Below are 24,705 nucleotides of genomic sequence, written 5' to 3'. Positions count from 1 at the left end.
ATGTGGAAAAATATGTTTACCTTCTATCAAGTTATGTTAGAAACAGAGAGACAGAAGAAGACAGAGACTATCAACTCTTCTGAGCACCCAGATCTTTTCATGTTTGGTTCTTTTATTTATAAGCTACTCTGAAAGTTTTTCTAGCTATGGTGTATAAAATTATAAAATAACAACAACAAAACAATCCCCAATAAAGCAGAATATTTGCAGCTCAGGATTGAAATGAGGAGTCCTTGATGCTTTCTGAGCTGGCTTGTTTTCTTGCAATCATTTCATTACCCAAACTAGGTACCATCATCAATGCTAGTCACCAGCACTTTACTTAGTTTGCACCAGCATGTTACCTAGTTTGGATAATGAAACATCTGCAAGAAAACAAGCAAGATTGGTTCCCATCTACTTGGCATAAGACTTGGACCACCTATCTCCAATAGTTTCTGCCTCCCTGTTTAGGCAGAGTAGGCACACTCCAGGTGTTCTCAATTTAGCTTTGCAGTCTTGTGGGACCAAGGTAGAGTGTCTTGTTTGTTGATGCTCTATCCACCAAAGCAGCATTTCCTCAGAAATATAGATGGTGGTCTCCCTCTCTGGAACGTTCCTGTTAAATCCTGGCTTTGGTCCCTGGCTTGGAATTTGTGTGGTTGTGAAGCCCCTGACATGTTTTGATTGCTATTGTTACTTTTAGAACAGACTGTGACATTCTGTTTTATGGGAAGTTTTGTTAATTGGGAGGCCATAAGAAATTTAATGCAAGAAATAAATAAACAATTTACGAACTGAGTCCGTTTTGATAAAAAAATCAATTTGCTGAGAAGCCCTGTCATAGCATCAGATTCTTGCCTTCAGGTCTACCTGGCTGTTAAATGAGTGCATTTTTCTATGGAAATTTCCCTCTGATACCAGTGGCCAACTACCAGATATAACCCTAACCCAGATATATTATATTTAGAAGGAATAAATAATGCAGCAGCCTTGTGCCCTTTAGTAGAACCGCATTCTGATATTCCTTTGCTATTGGGTACGCTAGTTGGGACTGATAAAAAATGATGTCTGAAATAACTGGTGGGCAATAAATAACTATCCTGAAATTGATATCAAAAATATCAGGCAAAACTTTGTACAGAAAGTTTTCCTGAAAAACCAGTATGTTGACTTCATCTCTGTGATTCAATTTCTTTTTCTAAGTATAATATTGGAACTGGCCTTTTTATGAAAAAGAAAAGGAAAAAAAATAGAAAGGAAGCAGACGGCAGAGACGCAGTTTTGCAAACACTTAAGTTTTCATGGCAAGAAGTCTAACTGTACTCTTGCAAGTTTAATCAGTGGTCTTTATTTATTTAAATAAATATTTAATATTATTTTATTTATTTATTATTTAATAGGGTGGTCTTTATTTATTTTATCCCAAAAGGCTACATACACATCACAATCTTTATGTGTGCATTTCAGGGAGGGGCAAAACAATTTTTTATCTTTTCAAGTTCACAGGAGATGGTCCCCATACAATTATGAGCTGACTCTATTTCATTCTGCTTTTACTGACCATTGTCAAAATGTAAAGCAGTAATTAAAAAACAACAACAGGTTAGCTTCCTTTGTTTTTTGAGATATTTATCTTCATCAAATTCATATACATAGATAATAGGCTTGAAACATATTCTTCCCTGAGCAAATATCACACATCTTCTTGGAATCAGGAAGAATCATTTTAATGCTTATCAATAGCCTGCAATTATGGAGCTTTTTCAAGCATACAGTTTTTTTGATTAGACCTTTCAAGTTAGCTCTTTGATTTGTTGGATATGGATACCTTCTAAGAATTTGACGTAGGATTTTGAGACCATGAGCACAAAAATAATTCCTAGCCAATTCTTGTAGCTCTGTGATGTGCTGCATATAAACTCATAGAGGGTCCATATAATGACAGAGGATGACTATCTGAAAGCTACTAAGTTTCTATAGTTCAGTATGTAGTTAATCCTACCATAACTACTAACCTATTTTTGAAGTTGGAGATAGAGAGAAGCAGTCATCTAAGTTTGTCCACTTCCTTAAAAGTTTGTTTACTTCTTTAAACTAAAGTACATTATGACCTGTCCTGGATTTCATGTCCAGACATTGACGGAATCATTTCTTACTTTACTGCTGATGTCAGAATATTGAGAATCTTCAAACATATATAATGGCACCAGGATAGGTTTGGGAGAATGTAGTTGTGTATCCTAATCTTCAAAACTTTTCCTATCATCCAAAGTTTGAAACAGCTACCTTGCTTGGCCAAACATTATAGCTATCTTTGGCCTGAAATGTTTTAAATGTTAACATGAATTACATGGTTTCTAAATATTTACCTGCTACGATAGACAAAAACAAAAAAGAATGAAAGATATAGTTAATGAAATTTACTAACAGAAGGCATATTTTAGCTTTGCAATTGGAAGAAGGTATATTGTAGCTTTATAATATATAGTATATTATATATTATAAACAATACTATACTATACTATATAATGCTATATTATATAGTATATTATAGTTCTGCTAGCAATTGGAAGAAATTATTTCCCAAGTCTTCAGGCTATTGGAAAAGGTGTTTCAATTGGTAAAATTAAGTTGTTAGATTTTTGATTAACTGACAAAATAAACAAACTGAAAATAAGTCTTGTCAACCAATTGGCTGATTTACCTAATAACAGCCAAACTGAGTATTTTCAGGAAAAACTCCAAAGGAAGGAATTATTTCTAATTTATGAAATCAAATAAATCAACCCAGAAATTTCACTTGAAGTCCTAATGATCAAGCTCAAGTTATCTCCCTGGACAAGGCCATAATGCTAGGAAAGGTGGAAGGAGAAGAAGATGAAGAAGAGAAGAAGAGGATGACCAGTGGCAAAATGGATGGGCTCAATTACAGTGGATGCAGGTACAATCTTGGAGGACCCCAAAGGCCAAGTTAGGTTCAGTTTGTCATGGAGAAAATCTATTTATATGGTGCCTCAAAATAAAAAAAACCCAAATAATCAATCAATTGATTTATGCTAGTTAAACAGGGATCTCTCATAACACCAAGTAAATGGTGGAAAATTCTTCTGGCATGAAGTCACTTGGCTTTTTACTTCTAAGGCAATTTTGAAATAATGTAAGTGAAATGTTGGCCAAGTAAAGAGATAATGTATTTCAGTGGGCTTTTACAGGAACAAACCAAATACTTTTCAAGGAAAAATCCTGATGAAGCTTTTTACCTAAGATTTAAGTAGACGATAAACACAAAGGAATAATACTACATTTATTATTGGGAAAAAAGTTTAAAATTACAAACAGAAAGACTTTTCTTTTAAGAGGTTGTGAATAGACAGTAAGCTATCAAATATAAATTTTATACTGCTTTAAAAATGTCAGTAAAATATCAATCTTAGGATGGAAGAGCTGATTCCAATTTCTCCATGTCAATTGTAATTGATAGAATGTGTGATGGCAACTTACTATAGAGCATCTTTAGGTCTCTTTGGAAGTCACAATTAACTTTCAAAAATATTAAGGGAAATGAGAAGTAGGACAATATAAGATATCAGTAATATTATTTATTTATTTATGAACATAACAATTGAATTGTTAATAAGGAAGGCTTAAACAGTAATCTGGAACAGTGTACAAAATGCCAGCGGCAACAGATCTACAGAATCTCATTTAAGGAGAAGTTTGATAAAAATAGGTGTAATCTATTAGTCCAAAATTTGTTTTAGAACAAATGTTTAGATTGCTTTCATTTGACCCAGTTACAGTAGTGGATACTGTCCTTTGTCTTGTTATAGATTATTTTTTCTTGCTTCTTACCTTTGTTTTTCATAGGAAATGTTGAAATTCTTTACAGCTACAATACTTGCAAAAACGTTTTTTGCTTTCGTCATTCATATGTTCTGTCAATTGTAATGTTGATTTTTAATTATAACTTGCACAAGACTTTACCAGCTACAGTAGTGCAATTCATAGATCATTGCCAAATATAATGAATGATTCATATGTTTCCTATTTCTTTTAACTTGAGGTTGACTCTTGCTCTGGCATTAAGAACTCTGTAATGAAAAACAGACCTAAGCAATGCTTACCTTGTACTGTTTCTTTGTGCACTTTTTATCTATAAGGAAGATATGAATGTTTTTGATATAAGAAAGAGGTCAGCTTACCAGGAATTGTTCTGTCTGTATCTCACAATCTAGTGGGACATTCATCTATATAATTTAAAACATATATTTGCTATTGGTATTAAATCTGTGTTATTTATTCCAAGTTTCTTCATGTGCCTGATAGCTTCTGTAATTTCCATTTTTAATTCTCTACTTTTCAACAGTGGCATCCAAGAAATAATCATACCTCATTAACAATCTTAATTAAACTATTGTTTGCTTATTCCATGTTCATTTGGCTTTTTAAAAAATTTCTTCCATATTATGTGTTTAGTTCATCTGCATGTTTTAGTCTAGTAATAGTTGCACTGAGCAGTGAGCAATAGGCACAGGAAGGAATATAAATGACCAAAACTCTTTGCTACTATAGTAACATTAAAGGCATTGTGGATGAACTCTTTCAATTCTAATCAAAGGACAACAGAGATCAAAGGTATGGTAAGATATCAGAATTACTGAACAGATTCCACAACTCTATTTGAATTTTTAAGCATGTTATTATGCAGAAATCAGACTGTATATCAATGAGCAGCTATTTCGATCAGTAGCTATATGAAACCGCATAGAAAATGGTAAGAGGTGGCTCAGACAATATTATTTCCATACAGGAGATGTTCTTAAATTAATATGTGATAAATTTTATATTTAGGTGGCAGACAGGACAAATGCTGCAGCCTAAACTACAATCTGATAATAGAGATCTGAGTCCAGATGAGGGATGGGAAGGAAAAAGCATCTCAAAAGGATTCCTCACTAGTTTTCTGGAAAGGAAAGGCCGGAGAGGGAAGAAACACTTTCTGACTTGCCAGATTCTGTTAGTGTAACTGTACAATAAAGGTAGATTAGTACTCATGGTTTTGGTTTCCTGTGTGGAATACATTGAAGAGCTGATACTTATTAATCAGCATCACCTTATGTAATATCTTTGCCAAGTCCTATGCTAATTTGTGTCTGGTTTACTTTCACTGAATTTCTTCTACTTGTGTGACTACACCATTTAGTTAATGTTAATCATCATTCTGTGGATGATTTCATAATATTGTGCTTGTCATGTCTTGTCATCATTGTTAACATTACCCATCTATTGTGAGACTGACTATAAAAACATAAGGAAAGGATAATATGTAAATATTTCAAGTTAGCCAAACCAACAGGAGCTTAAGAAGCAGTGGCCCTCAGTGACTAGGCTAATCGTTAGTTTTGGCAAGCATGGCACTTGTTTTTCCATTCTTACAAAGCATGATGTCTTCTAAAAAATATTTAGGGGAGAAATAAGGGTCACATCACTTGAGTAGAAGAAACAAAAGATTCTTGAATAGGTACAGCAAATGAAATTCTTTTCCAACAAACAAACCTTTACGAGAAAAGTTCACAACTGGGTGTTAATTTTGTAAAGTGTTATGTTATTTCTGTTCACCTTCTCTTCCTGCAGATGTATGTAGGAAGTGCCTTTCTTACAATGGTAATTTCATTATTAATAGCTGCCGGCTTTTATATTTCCCATTATATTAAGTTTGTTGGAGGAAAAATACATAAGAGTATTGTGACACTATAACTGGGTATTATAAGTATTGTGACACTATAACCTTGGGGTAGGATTTCCATGGACTATGCCTGATGATATCAAATTACTGCTTGTGTCATGCAGTAATTTCAAATTTCTTGTTCAAAAAAAATGAACAAGACTGTTCATTTTTGCTTGTATTTCCATTTTCTGTTAAAATCAAAATTTGGATCATGATATGAACTACAAATACACTTTCCACACTTTTCAGCGTCCATTTAAACTTTTCAAATCCACAAAATCAGATTATTGCTGGCTCTTCATCAATATGAAACAAACCTAAAATGTAAATGTTTAACTGGTTACTGGTACATTTAGCAACATTTTGACTAAGTCATAATATGGCATATGTTCGTGAGGCCAAGGACTAATAGGTACTTCTCAAAGCAGCCAGCACTTAATAACAGGATAGGAATTTTATAGAGGTTAATTCCTTGGCTGTCATTTCATATAATCTAAATCTGGGTTTTGATTAATTGAAATGACCTTACTGTAAACTCTTGGAGGCTTATGTGAATTAAATAGGTTTGAGAATCAAGCCAGTAAAACTCCTCTTTTCTCACTCTTCTATCCTACCTACCTACCTACCTACCTACCTACCTACCTACCTACCTACCTACCTACCTACCTACCTACCTATCTATCTATCTATCTATCTATCTATCTATCTATCTATCTATCTATCTATCTATCATCTATCATCCATTTAGCTATCTATCATCCATTTACCCATCCATCTAGCTATCTAACTATCTAGCTATCTAATCTATAATCTGTCATCATCTTTCTTTCTCTCCCTCTATCTCTATAGGTTCCCCCAGAGCTCTATATGACACATGGCCAGGCTCTTTGTGAAAGCCCATTTCTCTAAAGGAATCTCATGCTACCAGTCAGAAAGAATGGGCAAGTTTCTGGTGTCTTCTCCCAAATTGTCATCTCATGAGAGCTAGGAATTGTGCCTTTTCTATGGCAGCCCCTGCCCTATGGAACAGTCTATCTCCTGAAGTTTGACAGTCCTCCATCTTTTATTCATAAGACCTGGCTTTTCCCCAAGCATTGGAAGTAGATTAATTCCCAATGGTAGAATGTTAACATGGATTGCTGCCAGGTTTTTGTTGTTTTAATGTTTTAACTGGGTTATAGTTTTTAAAATGATTTATATGTCTTTAAATTTTTGATTGGGAGCTGCTCAGAGTCAGCTAAAAGTTGGGCAGCTATATAAATGTTTTAAATAAATAAATAAATCCCCTCCTCATCTTCTATGACTGTAACAAACAACATGAGCTGAGGAATGTATTCTTTCTGGAGCAGAAATATTTCCAAATTAAAATAATATTTTATTTTGTAGATATTCGTAAATCCGCTATGGAAACTTTGGAAAAGATAAAGTATTCAGATTCCATGTTGTGTCAGATCAGAGTAGTGCAAGCAGTTGGTATCCCTTGGGACACTCAACAGAAGCAAAAGTTAAAATAGTATAGGAAGATTATTGATCCTTGCACTTTGGTATTGGAGAAGACTCACGAGAATATTATGGAGAGCTGGGAAAAACAAAGGAATCATCAAACAAATCAACCCTGAGGCACAAATGACTAGGGTCAAATTATCCTATTTCAGACAATTCATCCAAAGATCTAGTTCTTGGAGAAGACTCTAGAGCTAGGAAAGATGGAAGGAAAGCAAAGAAGATGATGACCAGGAGCAAGGAATGTGAACTCAATTAGAAATGGCAATTGATGCACCATTGAAAGGTATGAAGAGATCTACTATGGTAGATCACTGGAAGGTATGAAGAACTACTCAAGTTCTTCGAATAGTCATGGAGAAAATCTATCCTTGTGACTGCTAAAAGGTGACATTAACTTGATAAAGGTCAGCTTCCCTCCCCTCAAAAAGACAAACTCAGTATGCAGTGTCACTATTTGACATCTTTTACATCATGGATTCAGCCCAACTGAAAACAGAAAAAAAGACTTATAGCTACCAAAGGATCAAAAACATGAAATTATTTTATGATTCCCTATTTAAAAATACAGTTATAGAAGTTTGTGCAATTTAATTGTAGCAGCTAAAATAATCATTGGTGAACATTGGAAAACTCTAAGAAATGGAACAACTAAAATGTAGATTAATAAGGGCCTTTTCAATTGGCATATTAGGGAAAAAAATACAGTTATAATAATACTGTAAGTCATCAGAAGCTAGAACCATGATTTTATCATTAAAAAATTATATGGTTTATGTCAACAGCAATAGATTATAATATGGTATACAGGTACATATGTATAAATTGTATATTGTCTACATATATACATATGCAGTATACAATTTGTACTCTTTACTGTACTTACATTTTATATTTTTCTATAATTTCTGTATCTTTTTTCTTTACACATCTTGGATTTATGTTATTTTGGTTATTTGATAATGTAGTTAATCATACTTCAAAAAACAAGAAAATTAGGAATAGATTGGTATTGTCATTGTATATATATGTTATACTGTATAAAGCCTGTTTTTTCTAACTAAAAACAGATGCCTTTCATGTTTAATAGGTATGTAGGGGCTGGTCAGTATTTAATATATTTATCATTCTTGAACAGTGCCAAATCATTAACGGATTGAAATATTTTTGTTGTTGTTTTGTCTGTGTGCGCAAAACTATTCTATAAATAACTTTCATTTCAACAAAACGACTACTTCCCTTTTAAAAAATCTTGATGGATTTTTAAGATTTCAGGATTATTACAAATTCCCTAAAGCAATGGCAAAATGCTGTGATTTTCTGGATCATACGTGTATTATACAAGTGCTAAAAATCTTAGTCTTACAATTATCAAGCAGGAGAACTGAATTGGCCCCCATTCGTGTAGAGAAAAATCAGCAGTAAATAGCTACTGTTATTGTTGTAATATGCACCAATCTCCAAAATGTGGATGTATGATGAGGAACAACATATTCATGAAAAATCAGCATGAATATCTGAAGTTATGATTGCACAAAGATTGCTATGCAGTGCATCCATGAGTATTTACTTAGCTGCAATATCAACTAGACTAACTGGAATCTGCTTTTAAACTGGTTACTGCTACTTTTTCTGATTTTTGTTGCTACTCTATTGCTCTTTCCTGACATTATTCCTCCTCTCTATAGGCCCAATTTGGAATTGATGACAGCTCTTTCCCCCATATATCTCAACCAGTTTCTTCATCTAAGTTTTTCTTTTGATCCTGGACTAATGACAGTAACAAAACTGAGAGCAGCACTTATCAGATCAGGCACAGAAGTAGAGGATAGATGGGAGGATAATTCAAATAGAGGTTGCACTCCACTAAACACAAAGATCCAAGTCTGTTAGCTTAGCCAACACTATGTATATATTTGTGTCAAAAACATCCAATATGGAGATATAACTCTAACAGCAAATTATACATATGTCATCCTTCTGTTTGAGGCTATTTCTCTGACAAAGATTCAGTGGCAAAAATAGGGCAATTATGCCCTCATCTGCAATCATTTGTCTTTGGTGAGCCATCAGTCAGTGCAGCAAACTTTGGAACTAGTTTATTAGCATGTATCTGATGTTGTCCTGTTATATTCTATTGTTTAAAATAAAAAGCTTACTAAGCAAGGGAACCTTAATGGATTTCTTGACACCCTAGTAAGAGATTTAAAATGGCAATTTATCATTATATTAATAATGTGCTTTCCAAGTTCTTTTATTAGATCTTCAAGATAAGAAACCCAGATTGAACTAATTGTGCAATGCTCAAACCACTAAAGCATCTATACACTATTGTATATATACATATCTTTTGGCAAGTCATTTAAAAATAAGAACATTGCTTTTAAATCTAAAGTAACTTTTAATATTGTTATTTAAATAATTAAACAGATAGGAATTAAAATGGAATGAAGTTGTTATTTTATATACCCTCATTGGATTCTGCAGCTTATCTTCACCCTGAAGTTATCAATAAAAAAAGCCACTATGAAAAAAAATGTGGAAAATATTTTTATTATAAAACACAGTATATTGATTTTAATATTACATAAAATACAGTAAAATATCAGGGTCTTGTAAAGACCAATAATTTATGTACTGAGACACCTGTCACTGATATTCCTCTAGTCTCATAGTCTGAAAAACACATATAGACAAATATAAAATAGAAGGATGTCAACTAGGACTTCTGTGGCAGAGTTCTATTTTTACTTTTACAGTAATTATTGTTTTGCCATGATGAAATAAAATCAGAGGGTTATTACTCAGTTACTGCTAATTGAAAGATTTAAGAGAACTGCAAAAGAGAAAGGGGGAACATTTTGATGTTGCTGAGTTCTCATCATCCCTGATTTCTGACCATGGTTCCTGGCATAGGAATCTTCAGGAGTGTAAATGAGGTCACATTTATCACATCATTGCACAAATGGTAAGACTTAAAGACAAATTGCAATATGGCTTGTATCAAAAGCCCTTGCTGCCTTGGGTTACTGAACATCATAGTTTGACTTCTAGAGATCCATAGTTTCCTTATCCCTTGTGATAGAAGAATAGTTAGGACTAATTTTACAGCAAAGCTTAAAAACTGGATGTGGTAGAATGAGATATAAAGGAATAGCTTGCAGCCAACAATGAGAAGGAAGCATTTTTTTCCTGTGTCAACTTTTGTTAGATAATACTACTATGGTATATCTTAAAGTGTTTGTCTCAAAGCTGAATTTAAGCTTATCTGTGGTTAGAATAGAGTAGAAATGGCCTATGAAAAATTGTCAACAACTGTTTAGCATTCTTTGTAAATATTGCATATTTACAGTACATTCCAATTTGCTTCCTGTCCAATAACATTACAAGTTATCAAATTTCAAAGCTATATTCAAACACATCCATTTTATAGTGGTCCCCACTGAGTTTTGATTGTATACCCCCTTGCTCTAATGTTAGGTTCCAAGGCAGATGGTGAAAATTTCTATTAACAGCATAATGACTGTTTCTAAGCCTTCTCTAAAATGATATCTGTCTCAATTATAGTTTGTTATTTTGTTAATATTAAGCTGTGTGATTCACCATTTGTATTCAGCTACTTTATTTCCTATCATTGTTCACTTGACAAGGATTTTAGATACCTTTATATATTCAAAGATGTTTGCTGGGATTTTAGAATATGTGTATATAGGTTGCTTTGGAATCAGTGCCTAGTATATTTTTAGCGGTGCATTTATAGAAGCCGGCATCCCTTTGTGTAGCCTGCTGGATAATTAGGGAGCCCTGAGGATGAAGGAATTTGTTTCCATACAGACGGGACTGAGCTCCTGTGGTTAGATGCAGTTTCTCTGGCAGTTCCCATGTTATTTCTGCTTTAGGGATTCCAATGGCCATACAATTCAGCTTCACTGTATTCCCAGGCCTTGCATAAATGACAGGTGCTGGTTCACTTGTGATCCGGGGTGGGTAGGCAATCACAATCACAGGAACATTCATAAGAGAAGAGCCATAATCTGTGGCTACCTTGCATAGGTAAGTCCCTCTATCAAACACAGAGGCTTCACGTACAATGAGGGAGCCATTCTCAAGCAGGGAGAATCGTCCAATGGCCTGGGGACTATCTAAGACCATTCCATTAGGCAGAGTCCAAGCTACCCGAGCTCGCTGGCCAGGTTGGGTGGCACAGTGAAGCTGCAATGTCTCTCCATTGATGATGCTCACCAAGTTGTTATAATGATTGCCGATTTCTGGTTTCACTCCCACTTTGAGGAAGACCACCCTCTCTACATAGCCCCCGGGGTTTCTGGCAGTGCAACGGTAAGTCCCAGCATCTGCTGCAGACAAAGCACTGATATGTAGTATCCCATCTCTTTTGTGATAAAATCTCTGCAGATGACTGCTTTTCATCAGTTCTGTACCATTGGGAAGGATCCAGGCAGTTCTGGGTGAGGGGGTCCCATGGACTGAGCAATTTAGATTGATGCTGTGACCCGCAGTGGCTGTAATCCTTTCAGTAACAGGATCCCCAAAGAAGGGTTTTTCCACATGATCCACAACCTGAAGCTGCATAACTAAGCGGGCTTCTCCCCCTTCATTTCTGCCAATACACACCAGCTGCACAGCATCTGTGTGCCTTACCCCACGAATATCCAGTGTGCCATTGCGATGTACAGTGATTCTGTTGCCATAATAGGGGGCAGGGAGGATCACTCCTTCTGGGAAAGCCCACATGACCCGGGGAGATGGGATGCCTTCTGCCTTACAGTCAATAAGTTTCCGGCTGTCTTTTACAGCCATTTCTCTGACTGAGGTGATGGTGCTGGGGTGACCATTTATTTTAGGGGGTTGAACATTGACATGGATCCAAACAATTTTGCGGTCCTCTCCAGCACTATTGCGGGCCACACATGTATAGTTGCCACTGTCAGATCTTTGGGCTTTTTGTATGAGAAGTGTCCCATCTATGTATACTTGGTATTTATCTGATAAGATTGGGATTGGTCTATTGCTTGGGGATAACCAGAATACCCTTGGAGTAGGCTCCCCTTTTGCTTCGCATCCTACAGATACTGCATCACCATATGAGATGTTGAGAATGACATAGGTTTTATTCCTAATTCTGGCAGGTTCAGCTACTACTTTAACTCGCACTTTCATCTCATCTTTACCAATCTGATTCTCAGCATAACAGGTGTAGTCTCCTTCTTCTCTCAGCCCTACTTCATTGAAATATAATGTTCCATTGTTGAATACCACATATCTCTTTGTTCGGCTTCCACTGTCATCTGATTGCATGAAGGTGTTAACCATACTTCCATCTGGAAGACTCCAGGAGATCTCAGGGTTTGGTAGACCTGTGGCAACACAATCAACTTTTAGATCTCCTCCATATATCACTTTGTGATTATTCTCATTCTTGTGTTCAATTTTGGCAGGTTTCATCATCACATTCACTTTGAGGACCACATAATCATCTCCAATCTTGTTGCGGGCCATACATAGGTAGTCTCCTGCATCCTTGTCAGTGACAGAGTGGATAACCAGAGTTCCATTGCCAAGGACCTTGATTCTACTGTCCAAACTGTTTTAAAAGGAAAAAGGAAGGAGAATATATGTTTATTAAACCATCATCTGTTGAGCTATCAAGAAACAAAAATAATTATGCAATAGTGGTGAATATCTATAACTTAGGTATAGGATGAGGGTGAAGGTTCATTCTCTGAGCTTGATACAGAAGAAGATAAGATATAAAAGGATGAAAGAAACAGTGTAATTTACAAAAGCAATACTAACAATTGCAATCAATTCTACGTGGGACAAACTTCACATCAGTAAAAAACCAGCATTCATGAACATCAGCTGGCAGTTAAATGCCGTGATCCCAAACCCCTAATTTCTACTCATACTGACATCAAATAGCCCCAGTTTGATTGGAGAAACACAAAAATCATTGACAACACTACCACCTGCCACACTCATGAGTTCATCAAAGCGTGGCACAAAACCACAAGCAATTCCATCAACAGACCCATTGACCTAAAACCAGTCACAAGACCCATCACAAGGGTCTCACTGGTGACTTATGCCTGACTTATGCCTGACCCATCACAAGACCCACTACAAGATCCTCTCTTGACACACCCACACTGACCCATCATAAGACCCATCACAATACCCTGACCTGATGGGACCTTCACGATGTGACCTCACCACCACAAGACCTACTACGAAGCCCTTAGAAACAGAAGAACACTGACATTGGCATCCCCTAACTCTGCTGAAGATGTTACCTAGCCTGATAAGGAAACATTCAGAAACCAAACCACAAGTTTGGAGAATGAACCTTCACCTTCAGAAATAATTATCTTCATTTTCAGACTAACAACCATACTGAAACTGACTTTATTTTAATAAAAGGATGTTTTTATTTACTTCCAATTTCCCTTTTGAAGACTGTGGTTTTATTTATAAAACTGAATCCTGCATGTAGACATGAAAAAAAAATCTTATATATATATACCGTGGATAAGTTCCAAGTAACTTTGTATGCATGGATGCACATGTTTATAAAATGAACAGGATATTGAGACTACAGTCCATATGAAAAGATATACACATGTTTACTAACCAAGAACCCTTTCCACAGAGGCTGATAGTATTTTGATTATAGCAGTTAAAAATGCATCTATTAAAAGTGAAATATATATGTATTTATTAATATGCAATTTTTGGCACCAATCTCATACATACTTCTGGGAAATATACTTCACATTTGAATAGACATACATTTAATTATGCTGTCAGTTAATAATAATCCATCATGGATTTTTTAGCATAGAAAAGTTCATTTTTACAAGCCTTATACAAAATATTTACATGATTTCTTAAAATGTAGCCAATATACTTAATCTATAAGGGCAAAATATTGTACATCACAGTGAAATATATGATCAATCTATTTTAAGTCATTATAGAAATCTAATGACATAATTCCAGTTTATTATGCTTATTTGGCGAATTAGATGTTTGCCCTGGATATTGATTCTGGTTGAAAATTTCTCTATCCTTAAACTGTTCCCACTTTTTGAGGCATTTCTTGTTCCATTTGTATCATAGTGAAAAACAAAAATATTCAAACACTGTATTTTTGCATATGTCTGTGTGTATGTGGGTAAAACTAAGACAAAGAGTTAATGAATGGATTTACAATTATTTCGTTCAATTCAAACTCCACAAGAATAAAAGAAAGGAATTTAAGACATACCCAATAATCATCAATGACATTTATATCTTACCTTCATTATTTTTTTAAATAAATAATTGAAGGTGATAAACAGGACATACCTAATACTCCTTCTGCCTCCTATTTTCCCCACAATAACTGTGAGGTGGGTTGGGCTGAGAGAAAGTGACTGGCCCAAAGTTATCCAGTTGGCTTTCATATCTAAGGCAGGAGTAGAACTCACAGTTTCCTGGTTTCTAGCATGGTGCCTTAACCACTAGACTAAGCTGGCTTTTTCTTAGTCTTTCAAGCTCAAATCAAACAAGAGAGGAAAGATTATTTGGGACCAGTAAAGAGATTACATTTCATTGAATACATGCTTGCTCCTTTCTTGTAATATTTCATTAAATATATTATGGCAAAATATGTTAAATATTTTAATAATCCCTTTTGGCATTCCAGAAGTTTCTCAAGACATGGATTTCTTATCAGGCTTGGGGTTCCCAGGGAATTAGAAACATGCTTAAATGGCTTGTTTTGAGGTCACAATTTTTATCCTCTCTGTGCCTAGGCTTTGTATATTTGTTTTTCTAATATTTATCTTTTAATGTGAATTTTATTTATTTTGTATTTGTTGTTTTTATATTTTTGATTTTTTCAATTGTTGTACACCTGCCAAAGTCACTTTTTGTAAGATGGAAGGCACAATATGATTAATAAATAAGTACATAAAAATAGCATTGGATCATGTTTTCAGTATTTTGTGGCAATTATCTAGTCATAATTACCACAGCTTTGGTGTAGAATGCAGTTATAGGTCTCAGCCTAGTACTCTTGAGATTCAAAGCTGTGAGAATAGAACATTTAATTGCCACTCATTCATCTGTAGCTGGTATTTTAGCTGATACTTTTATACTTTCTCCTTATGATTTTCTATAATTAATTTCCTTTCTACCATTCCAAGTCTGGCATAGAATACCATATTCAATATAGGTTCTGTGAATCTGCCCCTTTCATAATGCAGTGGGTAAGTAATTAAAGCCCATTAATCTTCCCATGCTACGGTCTTAATCTATGTAGGAATGTGTAGATTGAGATAGAGAATAGGGTTATCAAATCTGGGCTGACAAAAATAGCAGTAATGAACTAAGTGACAGCAATAAAGTATAGAAAACTAATAACTGTTGGATCCCTTACAGTGGCTATGCAGATTTGTGCAACCAAGATCTGATAACTTTAAAATGAGCTCATATTCCATAAAAATAAATATTATTTCTATTACATTAAATGTTGCAGAGGGCACATTAAATCCCCTCTGCAATATAAATTACAAGGATTACTTATGTGAAATGATACTCAGAGCGCCACCATTTCAGTCAAATATATCATCCTCAAAAAGTATCTCAGCATTTATTATCCAAGTTTGATAGATCTCTCTCTCTCTCCCCCTCCCTCCCGCTCTTCCCCCTCTCTCCCTCCCTCCCTCTCTCCAGGCAAGAGAAGCAATTGCCTAAGCTTAATTTGCTGAATCTATGACAGCTTGGTTAAATCATTTTTTTAATTTGCCACTTTGCAAACTTCATCAAGTAAGTCATAGCAAACATATTTCCAGCAGTTATAACCAAAGAAGCATTTTTTAAATTAATACAGTCTTGATACTTGTAATGGGAAACTTATGGCATGCCTTAATATAAGGGTATCCTATCATTATTTATCTAATTCCTGCTAAATGATTTTTGAGATTATTTAACTGCAGTACTAACTCATGTACTGGACACTTAAAAAGAGTGTCATGTGATATCAAAGCAAACAAAACTGATCCACATTGTATCTACTGTACATCCTTAGACTATGCACATGTTACAAATATTACAAGAAACATTTCCAGACAACTGCAAAGGGGACTATTAATCTATTCATGCTTTGGTATTAGCTTTTCAAAGCTATGGTGGAGCATTCCTTGGCCCATCATGAAAGACTTGAGGCCAGGAAGTTAAATCGGGGACCTTTTTCATATTAAGCATGTACTCCACCAGAAACTGCAGTCTGCAGCAAATGGAACAAGATATAATTCCGTCAAAAGCTGGAATATGGAGTTAGAAAGTGACCTCACTGCTGCAGTTGGAAAATGATTCTGTGCTAAGAAGTAAAGATGTCCAATTCTCCCTGTCTTACTCCCAATTCAAAGATCAGCAGAGCAAAGTTTTAGCTTTATCAAACCCATCCAAGACACTTAAAGAATGGCAAAGGCTGAAACTGTGACCTAGTTCCTGCCTCAGTATATTTGTCTCTTAGGGTCAAGTTCAACTGACTTGGCTTATTCCTGAAAATACATACATAAAATAAGCAATCAACAAATGTTGCAATGTTACATGAAAGATAAATATAATGGTATGAAAATTATAATAAATTTGCTGATTAGTTCATATTCAGAAACTATGATAGATTCTAATGTATCTTTGAATATTCAGATATAAACTGATCATTTATAATCATGGAACATAAAACAGATGTGGAATTTTTGGGAACCCAGGACCAGATTTCAAATTGCCAAAGCAAATTACAAATGAGGTAATTTGAATTAATTTAAGTAACCTATATATTTAGTCTCCAGAAGTTAATAATTTGTCCCCTTAATATCTAACTAAGGTTACACATTGGCAGCAACTTCTGTAAGGACTTTGAAAGTCTTACCCATAGCTTAGGAAGCTATAGATAATCATGGGCCCAAAGTCCATGCATCCCTGGCTTAATGTAGATATTACTGGAAAGAATAAAAGGATGATGCTAATTTGAAGAATTGTTATTTATAAAATCAAAATACAACAACTTATACCTAGAATGCCAAAAGAAATATTTACCTTTGTAGGGAATCCACCATTCTTTTTGAAGGAAGCCTCCAGAGGATCCATGGCCAGGGATCCCCAGAAGCACTGCAGTTCAGTCGCAGGGTGCTACCATAGGTCACATCTGTTCTCTGGGGTGAGCTTCCTGTGATCTTGGCATTTGTTGACTGCTTTTTGACCTGCAGCTGTACAGTTCTCCTGACTGTTCCAACCATATTTGCTGCAATGCATTCATAGCTCCCACTGTCTTTGGGCAATACGTGACGTATATAAAGGGTTCCATTTGGAAAAACAAACAGATTACCATTGACAAATTGAGACGGCCGAATCTGAGTCCCATCAAAAAGTACCCAACGGATGCCAGGTGGAGGGGCCGCTTTTGCACTACAGTGAATGTTAATGCTTTGTCCCACATTGAGGGAAAAGTTTTCTTCTTTCTTTTGCTCAATAATTGGTGGCAAGGCAGCTATGTGAAGTCTCACGGCAATACTGTCAGCTCCTGCAGCGTTGCTGGCTATGCATTTGTAAATTCCCCGATCTTGAAAGTTAGTGTCTTTCAGGAGCAAGGTTCGGTTCTCATATAGCGTAACCCTTCCTTCCATAGTACTCACAGTTTGAAATATTTTACGATTAGGAAAAATCCAAGAAATATGTGGGTTTGGGATTCCAGTGGCTTGGCAATCCATAGTCACTTCTTCTCCAAAATAAACAGTCAAATCCTTAAAGCGAGAACCCAGCATTTTGGGCTGTTGAGCTATGACGGTCAACAGGACAATCATTTTATCAGTGCCATGAGAGTTCTCAGCAGTGCACAGATACTGTCCACGGTCCTGAAGCTGAACACTGTGAATAAGGAGTGTGCCATTTTTCAAGACGTCAAAACGTTGCATCTTTGTTTGGGCTGTCATCGTTGTTCCTAAAGTTTCAGGGTAGGAAAATGAAACACAACTTGTTGTTTCAACACTTTTTAAAATGCTTATCATTTATTAAATGGAACCTAGACACCAGCAAAATCTAAGAACTCAGTAAAATCTAAGATGTAAATTCAGCAAAATGTAAGTACCAAATCTAACCATTTGCTTCAATCATTCAATAAAAATTAGAGACTTTAAATTTAGGGTGTCCTTTTATATTAAAAGAACCACCACACCCTATAACATATATTAGGGCATTCTTCAGATATTTTAAAACCCACGATCGATCCTATGCTCTTGGCCAGATTTCTGGAATTAACATCTCTATGGAACCAATTTACTGATTTAACACATTCAATATAGCTTCAATGAATTTTACAATAAAGCTGGGAATGCCTATCAAAATATAATTCTTTATTTTGCATCAATAATGCACGCCAAAGACTGAAAATATGCATGATGCAAGAATCTATTTTACTGATTGAACAATTTATAAATGTAGTGCACCTCTGAAATCATCAAAAGAAGCAAAAATACTTGCTTATGTTAAATAAAATGCATTCAATCTAATTGATTTTACATCCAACTGCTGTTGAAATGGGAGGATTAAAAAGGTTACCTGTAGAGATTTTTGTCCAAGAAAGGAGAGGCTTGGGTTCTCCTGTGGCATCACATGGGATAGCAACTTCTGACTCAGCAAGAACAGAAAGAACGTTAGACATTTTAGTGATAATTTTAGGTTTTTTTCCTTGTGTTAAAGGCACAGAAGACTGAATGAGGCTTGAGTTGAAAACCTTAATTCTATCCAGTTTAGGCACAAATAACACATTTGGATTATTATAATAGATATTACTGGAAGACTGCAAGGTTGAACTCATTTGAGACTTTATTTTTGGAGTAGTGAAGGTAGGAATGATTGTCCCAGATGCTGGTACAGTATCCAAGGATATAGGAGGTACTGGGATAGTGGTGGCTTTTAAAGAAGTGCTCTGCATTTTCTTCTTGGTAACAGAGAGAAATGTTTTCTCAGTTGTGCTTACTGGTACTGATAGCTTAGGTACCAGTGGTTTAGAGTTCACTCCCAAGTGTTGAAATATCCTGGTTCTGTTGATCAGAAATGGTGTTCTGGTGTTCTGCAAATATGGTATAGCATGATTGATTGTTCTTTCAGGCTTATCTCTACTTTCAGGAAGAAAGTTGCTGACAAAAACTTTGGAATGAATATTTTGTCTGATTTCCTCTTGGTTGTCAGATTTGCCTGGAATAGGCGTTTTAGGTCTATATAATGGAGCAGGTGTGGGGGTAGGGAAAGTCGAAGTGGTTTTTCTCTCTTGTGTGGTATAGGCTGCGTATGCTGTTATCTCTGGTTTATTGGTATAATGAAGGGGCACTTGGTGAGTTTTAAAATGATGAAAAAATCCTGGTGCAATGAGATATGGAGGTTTCACAGTCCCCCTGACATGAATGTACTTTGGAGGTGAAAAACCTGGGTTTTTTCCAACTGGTTGATTTGGAATATTTGGATTTAATGAAAAGCTGCTGTATGGCCTGCTACTACCTTGCTTTTGCTGAGTGGTGGAAAGTTCATTCTGTTTTGAGCTATATCTGGCTCTTATACTATCTACAGTGGGTATCTTCCTATCTGGATATGTTAGTTTAATAGATGTGAGATTTTCCTTTGTTGAAAAATTATATGATAATTTAAGATCCATAGGTGTTAATGGAGGAGGAGGAGTGAGCGTTGAAATGGATACAACTGAGGGATGTTTTTTTTCAGTTCTATATATTGCAATCTCATCTTCATGATTATGGATCTGGCTAGTAATTTCTTTGGAGTATCTTGAAGTTGGTAAAATGTGTGTTTTATTTTGCCAAAGATCAAGAATTTGGTTCATTTCTGTAGGTATAGAAGTATGATCAGAGACTGAACTGTAATTAGGTATAGTCACTTTTTCAACTTTATGAAAAAACGGTTCCATTGTAGTCTTTAATAGGTAATCTGAAAAATTCCACAATTTTTCTAAAGATGGCAGAGTTTCAGGATGTTCTGTTTGGCTAACAGATAGATACTGTTGAGTAACAGGCTTTGACTGAGCTATCCTTGAATCAATAACATTTGGGGAATCTGAAGAGAAAGAGGCAGCTTTTTCTTCAAGTTCTGGAATCACTGAAGAGATGAGACCAAAAGATGATGTTGAGCTCTCTCCTAAACTGCTTGCTGTGGTTGTATTTGTCACTTCATTATAACCTATGGGTAACTTATTTTCTGTAGCTGTTGTATGCTCTGGATTGTGAGATAAATGCAGCTGCTTTGGGAGTGATGTAGTCACTGAATGATACGTCGATGTCACTGTTTGACTTTTCTGATCCTTTATGACACTAGAAAGAGTTAATGGCGTCTTAGGTAATAAAGTAGGAAGTTGAACAGCTGAAGTTGCTATTGTGTCCTGGGGTTTTTGTAAAGTAACTGCATTTATTAATGATGAAGAACTCAGTTTTTGTATTTCATCCTCTGGCTTCTGATATCCAGCCATAAAACCTTGCATGGTTTGAGTAGTATTGTCAAGTTTAGATATTTTTGGAACAATAGTTATCTTTTCGATATTAAAAGCTGTAGGAGGAATTGGTTTTGGTCTTCTGAATCTATTTGTTCTCCGTCTCCCATAAGGTCTTCTTCGTGAATGCTTACTGATCGCTGGTTCAGATGTACTCATCTTTCTTTCATATGCTGTTATTATGGTTTCTGTTGTTGGTTTGTTAGCAGTAGCAGCTGTCAGCATCCATTCTTCCTTTTTCAGTGGATGAACAGTACTTTTTATAGTAGAAGAGGATTTTGTTTTTTCAAGATTTACATTTGTTAATATTAGGTTTTTAGAATCTGTAAACGGATTAAAAGGAATTACTTGTACACGTTCTGTGCTGTCATGTTTTTTAGAAGCAAAAACTGTCATTTGAGCAGCAGATGCAGCAATGGTAGCAGAGTTGTTGATTTCAGCATGTGTAAAAGTTATTGCAACATTACTTACATTACTCATAGATTTAGTTTGTAAATATTGTTTGATAGTTTTAGTCTTATGGCTTTCGGCAATGACAGGATCTTTGACTGTGTTTTCTGAATATGGATTTGGTGTGACTTTCTCCCTGTTGCTGTCTATTGTTAAAGTGCTCTGAGTATAAGGTACAACTTCTTTTTTTGAGATCCCATTTATTTCTCCATTAAAAATTTCTATCCTTTTTGGTTCTGCTACTTTTGATTGGTCTGTGTTTGAATCACTATGATCCCAAGGTTGTGTCTGCATAGTTGGAGAGAACTGGATTTCTTGTGCTACAGAGGTTTCCATGCTGAATGGATCTTCTGGCATCTTTGAGAATTCATGTTCCACATGCACTGCTGAAGAAAGTATTTGGTCTTGATTATAATTCTGCATGATGATAGAGGGAATGGTGACTGAAAATAATTCTGCTTCATCCAAATGGGAAGTATCTGCTGAAGATTCTTCTCCATTGATTTCCACAGCACTTCTTGGTGAGAGACTGGAGAGAGGTAGATGACTTCTTGTGGTCCATTGTGTAAAAGGAATCTCTGATGTGGTACTTAGAAGAGGAACAGAAGTGGTTGTAAGTCTGGGAAGACTTTTTCTTCGGACTTTTGCCAAAATGTTAGCCCAGTGCTGTGGATTAATTTGTTTGTTTGTCATATGAATTCTCCTCCTGGATTCAAATACTCTTCGCCCCTCAGCAATATTAATCTCTTCAGTCCTATCAATGCCTTTCCATAATTTCATTTTACGTTTTCCTTTTTTATTTGTTCCTACCTGAACATGAAAAATGTCATCGCTCTTCTGTTTAAGTAATTGTTCATAGTTTTTGAGATGAAATTTCTTGCTTGGCATACTGTAAATCTCTTTATCACCTGATCCCTCATCATCGCCGACGACCTGCCCCCTTACTGAGGCTCTTGAACCAGGTTGCTTTTTAAATTTTATCCTTTTAGAAGACTTGTCAGAAACCATCTTATTTACTGTTACTTTAAGAACAACTTCATCTGATCCTTGTTGATTGATGGCCACGCATCTGTAGTAACCGCTGTCACCTACATGACTGTATGGAATTAACAATGTGCCATTTTCCAGCAAATATCCACTAGAAGAGTTTGACAGATCATTAATTATTTGGCTGCTTGGAAGTATCCAGTTTAAATGAGCATCTGGTATAGCCACTGCACTACAGGGCAATAGTATGGAATCCCCCACATTTTTTTCAATTTTTGTTAGTTCAGAGTCAACTTGCTGAATGACTGGGGGTTGCACTAGAACTCTGTAGGCCACTGTGTCCACATCACCTCTCACTTGGGCAACACAATGATATATCCCTGAATCAGCATAGGCGACTGACCTGATAATTAACTGGCCACTACTGAGGACAGAAAACCTTTTGCTTTCCATTTTGAATGGAGCCTCCAGTTTTGTCCCATCTGGGAGAATCCACCTGATAGAAGGACTTTCCGATGCTTTGACATTACAGCTAAGCTGAGCATTAGAACCTTCTACTATACTTTGAGCAGTTCTTGTGTGCTGGTCTTGCTCTATCATAACCCAGCTGCTTCTCTGTTGCTTGTTTTCATGAGGTTGAATAGTTTGAGAAACCTGGGAAGAAAAAGAGAGAACTACCATTTTTCCTGTGCTCTGGTGTCTGTTTAATTGGATGTGTATGAATGGCTGCATCACCCAGGCAGGCTCAGCAAAGATTCTGCCTTTCACACCTGTGTAATAGGGAACATCATCATAATCAGAACCTTGCCTATAGTGATAGCTTAATTTAGGTTCACGAGTGAGCACATGTTCTCTTTTAAGTTTGACAGGCACTTCACTGTAATATGCAATAAGCTTCCACAACTTCTCATAGTTTTCTCGGTTCATATGGCATTCCATATCCAGAGAAATAGTACCATTGACCACAATTTCATAAGGAGAGGTGTGATTCCACTGGATTTTGGTAGAGTCTGTTGGTTTTTTAATTTCACATTTGAGGTTCACTGAATTTTTGTGTTCATCAGTCAAGTTCAGAGTAATGTTCCATGGAGGCCACTGAAATTCTTCCCTTAGTAATTCAGAGACGTCATCTTCTTTACTCTCATCATTTTCCTGGATGTTGATGCTCTGTTTTAATGGGGTCTGTATGATTGGCTTTCTGCAGGAAATGTCTTTCATATTTTGAATATCTTGTTTCTGGAATTGTTTAGGAAAAGTACATTTAGGACAAAACTGACCATCTTCATAGGCTTTATCTTTTTTACACTTTAGGATACCTGAAAGACAAAAAGAAAAGGCATTCTGAATTCACAGGACTTTTGTTTGGCTTTCTCTGTTGCCCCATATTTTAAACTATACTCTGAATTTAGCAATGGGCTTTGAATCTTATAATCATAGGATTGGAAGGGACCTTGGAGGCCTTCAAGTCCAACCTCATGTCTTGTGCGGAAATCTTCAAGCCATTTGGAAAAAAGGTTGTCCCATCTTTTCTTTTATAATTTAATTAAATTATTCTTTTTAACTGCCCTGGAATGATTTTAATTATTTTTTGTCTAGTTTGTTCATGTTCTTTTCAAGATAATCTATTTTATAAAATTATAATTATCTTATAAGTAAGCTATCTAGGTAACCATTAGATAATGTATATTTTTATAAATGTGTCATTTTATATTTATTCACTTAGTTTCATACTACCCAATAGCTCATTGGTTCATAAATAAGTTTATGAAATAAAATAAATCCAATTAGATGTAATGTTATCACTATTATGCATTTTTACAGAAATGCAGATACAATCAGAGACAATACTTAATTGAAAATATTATAAAGCTGTCTGTAAAATTTGAAATACCTTCATTTCTCTTGGGTTTGTCCTTTCTTTCCTTATTCCCATTTGTAGCTATAATAAATTTATTGTAGAATTTACCTATATAAATGACATCTTAGAAGGAGCTTCTCTTGAGTCCTACTAGTCATCCCATAATATCTTTAAGCTATTAGTGGTGACTTTTAATGAGACTAATCTAGCAAGCATCCAAACATCATTTGCTCTTTGCAACATCTGGCATATACTGGTTCCAAAACTGTTTAATGGAATGGATAATTTCTTCTAGTACTGCTGAAAAGTAGTCAAGGCAGATGACTACAGTGACCTCTTCAACAGTGGTGTTATATATTTGTAGCATGCCATTCCCAGAAATTTCCCTTAATGTCATGTTATCAACATAATAATAATAATAATAACATAATTATTATAATAATAATAATAAGGGGCGTGCATAAGCGCGCAAACGTGCCTACCGTTCCTGTCCTATTGTTGTTGTTGTTTTCTTTTCTTCTTCCTATATATATATATTGATGCTTATACCTCCTAATATTTACTCATATATATGTTTATATACTATATAATCCTTTTTATATGATGTTGTGACAAAAATAAATAAATAAAATAAAAAAT

The 24,705-nt window shown here is 35.4% G+C and overlaps 1 protein-coding gene across 2 annotated transcripts in view; it reads right to left on the bottom strand.

Annotated features, from left to right (window-relative positions):
- Positions 1–9,754: 9,754 nt before the first annotated feature.
- MXRA5 (matrix remodeling associated 5) overlaps positions 9,755–24,705 on the bottom strand; it is a 30,096-nt gene continuing 15,145 nt past the window's right edge. For both annotated transcript variants that reach the window (XM_058186729.1, XM_058186728.1), the window contains 3 exons: positions 18,836–23,524; positions 17,318–18,218; positions 9,755–12,815 (listed from right to left, as the gene is read on the bottom strand). In XM_058186729.1, the coding sequence (XP_058042712.1) occupies positions 10,907–12,815; positions 17,318–18,218; positions 18,836–23,524 (7,499 nt within the window). In that variant the 3' untranslated portion in view covers positions 9,755–10,906. The remainder of the gene's footprint in view (positions 12,816–17,317; positions 18,219–18,835; positions 23,525–24,705) is intronic.

The sequence above is a fragment of the Ahaetulla prasina genome, chromosome 5 (assembly GCF_028640845.1).
Source record: "Ahaetulla prasina isolate Xishuangbanna chromosome 5, ASM2864084v1, whole genome shotgun sequence".
In the NCBI taxonomy this organism is placed as follows: Eukaryota; Metazoa; Chordata; class Lepidosauria; order Squamata; family Colubridae; genus Ahaetulla; species Ahaetulla prasina.
Note: the sequence above shows the minus strand (reverse complement) of the source record. Positions and strands in the feature narration are given on the sequence as shown.